Source organism: Lycium ferocissimum, chromosome 4, assembly GCF_029784015.1.
Source record: "Lycium ferocissimum isolate CSIRO_LF1 chromosome 4, AGI_CSIRO_Lferr_CH_V1, whole genome shotgun sequence".
Taxonomy (NCBI): Eukaryota; Viridiplantae; Streptophyta; class Magnoliopsida; order Solanales; family Solanaceae; genus Lycium; species Lycium ferocissimum.
In genome coordinates this window covers 11,578,048-11,581,277 of record NC_081345.1, presented here as the reverse complement: position 1 = coordinate 11,581,277, position 3,230 = coordinate 11,578,048, and the positions used below count along the sequence as shown (strand labels likewise).

Genomic DNA, 3,230 nt, shown 5'->3' with positions numbered 1-3,230 from the left:
TAACATTTTAAAGTAATTTTTAAACGATTAATAGCCAATTTGTGATCACTACTTTAACATAGAAGAAAAAATTATTCAATGTTCTGATTCTACAAACTTTTTACAGAAATTTGTTAATCGGATGGGTTGGGTTTTTTGTATGGATAATCTACTTGAGCTATAAAATTCTTTTACTTTAAATAATATTCTTTTTAATGAAATAGTTGTGATTTCCGGTGGTCTGCCGCAAACAAGCAAAAATGATACTGCATGAAATAAAGTGAAAATTTAACAAATTAAATTTGTAGTTAGAAAAATAAGTTAAATAATTTTACTATATTTATACTATAAATTGAATGTTTTATGCGTATCTAACCTTCAACTAATACTATTTTCACAAAGATCCCTAAAGGAACAAACACTTGAGGTTAGCTCTAGTCTAGTCTGGTATATGAAGAGTTTCATTGCACTTGCTGCCTATATTTGGGAACCAGTTATTTTAGAGTGACAAAAGAAAAACAAAATAAAACACTAGTTACTAGTATTACAGAAGCAAAGCGCGTAGTATAGGGAATACTGTGCTTGTCTGGTTGCTCCATGTGACATATTTCATTGCCTCGACTTTGGCATTAAAGTCTCCTACTTTGCTTCCTTTCCTCTTTTCACACACACTAAAAAGTCCTACATAGTTCTGTATCACGTTTTTAATGCTACCATTCTCCCCTCCCCCAATGCCCACACAACTTTTATCATCTTGTCTAAAATTCAGATCCAATTGAGGCTTTAAATCTTGGAGAAGCCTCTCATTAGATCTTCATATCAAAAGAGTCAATAGATTTCAGTACATATGGCTCCACTTCCACACTCTTGCAGCTTTACTAAGGTACTTCTAGTACTTTGTCTTGTTTCTGTGTTATTCACTCTTTCATTCATTCCTGCACATAGTGAGAATAATGTTAGAAGCAGAAGAATGTTGGAGCTAGAAAATGAGTCAAAGCCAATTAAGAAGAAAATCAGTACAACTTCAAGTTCAACTTTACCTTCCAAGAACCAAACCAAACTCCTCAAATCCACTACTACCTCTTCCAAGAATCAAACGAAGCAAATCAAGACTTCTTCTTCTTCTAGCTTTGGTTCTACCAAGAACCAAACCAAGCTTTCAAAATCAAAACTTTCCATTTCTGATTCACAAACCAAGAATAAAACCAAGCCTAGTTCCAATCCTAGTACTACCGTTACCAAATCAGATAAACTTACCTTCAAATCTCAGCTCCAAAAGAAGCTCAATCCCACTCCCTCCAAGTCCAAAAATTCAACAAAAATCACTTCTTCCACCCCCAAGAAATCCTCAGATCTAACCAAAAATATCTCAACCTTTTCTCCCAAGAACAAAACAACCAAAGCCACTAAAACCCAAGTGGAAAAAGGCCTCACTAGTGAGTCCAAATCCAAAACCCCAAGTAAAAACCAGCCCACTAACAAAACAGCCAAATCCACTGAACCCCAACTGGAAAAAAAAGACACCAATGAGTCCAAATCCAAAACACTAATTAATACAAACCAGCCCCCAACAGACAAGAAAACCAAGACACAAGAGACAACACAAAAAAAATCACAATACAGCTGGCTTGAAGATGATGAAGATGACTTCATTTCTGGATTTACAGATTTACCCTCCAAATTTCAAGAAACACTTTTGCCAGATTTGGAAAAAATTTCCAAAACCTCACAGGTTTACCTCAACAAAGCAAACAAAGAAATCACCAAGAACTTCAAACCTTACGTAGGTAACAAATATGCACCAACAGTAGCCTCTATAATCTCGTTTGCATTCATTTTAATTCCTCTCATTCTTGTTTCACTCATTTTCAATAAAATTAAAGCCTATTTTTCACTCCAAAAGCTCTTAATTTTCATCCAAGTTTACCTTTCCATTTACTTCTCAATCCTTTGCCTTTCCTCTTTAATCACTGGCTTGGAACCACTAAAATTTTTCTATGCAACTGCACAATCCACTTACATATGCTTACAAGTGTTGCAAACTCTAGCGTATGTGTTGTACCTTTTGATGTTGCTAATGTATTTGATCTTAGTGTTTTCCACTGAGACTGGGCCTGCAACAAAGATTATTGGGCTGGCCCAAACAATTGTGGGCTTTGCTGTTGGGCTTCATTATTACATGACAGTGTTTCATAGAGCTGTGTTACATCAGCCACCTAAGACAAGTTGGAAGGTTCATGCTATTTATGCAACATTTTTTCTTGTGATTTGCTTGTCAAATAGTGCAGATAGAAGAAAGAAAGCTTATTTAGTAGAAGGTGGTGAAGTGGAGAAAAAGAGCTAAACTTTTCTCTGTTTACTTTTTGGTTTTTTCACTTAATGGTCTATAGTTTTTCTACCCATATGGCAAAAAAAGGGGAGAGAAAAAAAAAAGATTTTCGTTGTCCAACATTTAATATTTTCTTTTTTATATATATCTTGCAATTTGTAATTTATTAGTAAGATGTTACTACTATTAATAAATTATGGAATTCATTTTATGTTTTCCTTTTAGATAAAAGCACTTCCTTTATTTAGACCGAGTATTTTCTTATAATTCATAATTCTCCTTTCTTTTGTTTCATGTGAGTGCATTAATAATGATTAGACAAGATTGAAAGAGAACTCTGAAAAAGAGAGTAGCTTAGAACGAGAAAATGCATTATTGCTATACGTTACAAAGTAAGGATGAAAGAAAATTGTTCTATGTAATAGAAATCAAGTTCAATAATTGTGATTGAACGTAGCAAATTTTCTATAAAATCCTCCGTCTTAAATTATCCGTCGTACTCACTAAAAATAGTTATCTCATCATTTGTCGTTTTAGAAGTTCAAAGCACAATTAATTAATTCTTCCTATAATTATTAAAATTTTATCATTAATGGAGATGATCAGGGGCAGATCTATGTAGTGGCGTGGGAGTGCCACGCCACCCCAACACCTCAATTGAAACTATGCATATGTATGTATATACGTGTAAGAAATATATCATCGTGCCACCTGGAATAACATTGGAGGCCGTGGTGCCTAGTTAGGCGCCAGGTTTTTCTCCCTAGGGGCGCAAGTTCGAGCCCTGTTGCTTACACTTCTTAAAATATTTTTAGTATAGCCAGATTTTGTACCTGTGTATGGTGGGTGCCTGGGTGTATTGTGCCAAAGTTATAGCTAATTTTCACTAGCTTTCTTTTTTTCCTTTTTTTTTTCTTCCTCA

At 34.4% G+C, this 3,230-nt stretch overlaps 1 protein-coding gene across 1 annotated transcript; it reads left to right on the top strand.

Moving 5' to 3' along the window:
* The first annotated feature begins 626 nt into the window (after positions 1-626).
* On the top strand, positions 627-2,519 carry LOC132051562 (uncharacterized). The gene has a single exon (XM_059442701.1). The coding sequence runs from the start codon at positions 827-829 to the stop codon at positions 2,321-2,323; it is 1,497 nt and encodes a 498-aa protein (XP_059298684.1). The 5' UTR covers positions 627-826; the 3' UTR covers positions 2,324-2,519.
* Positions 2,520-3,230: the final 711 nt, after the last annotated feature.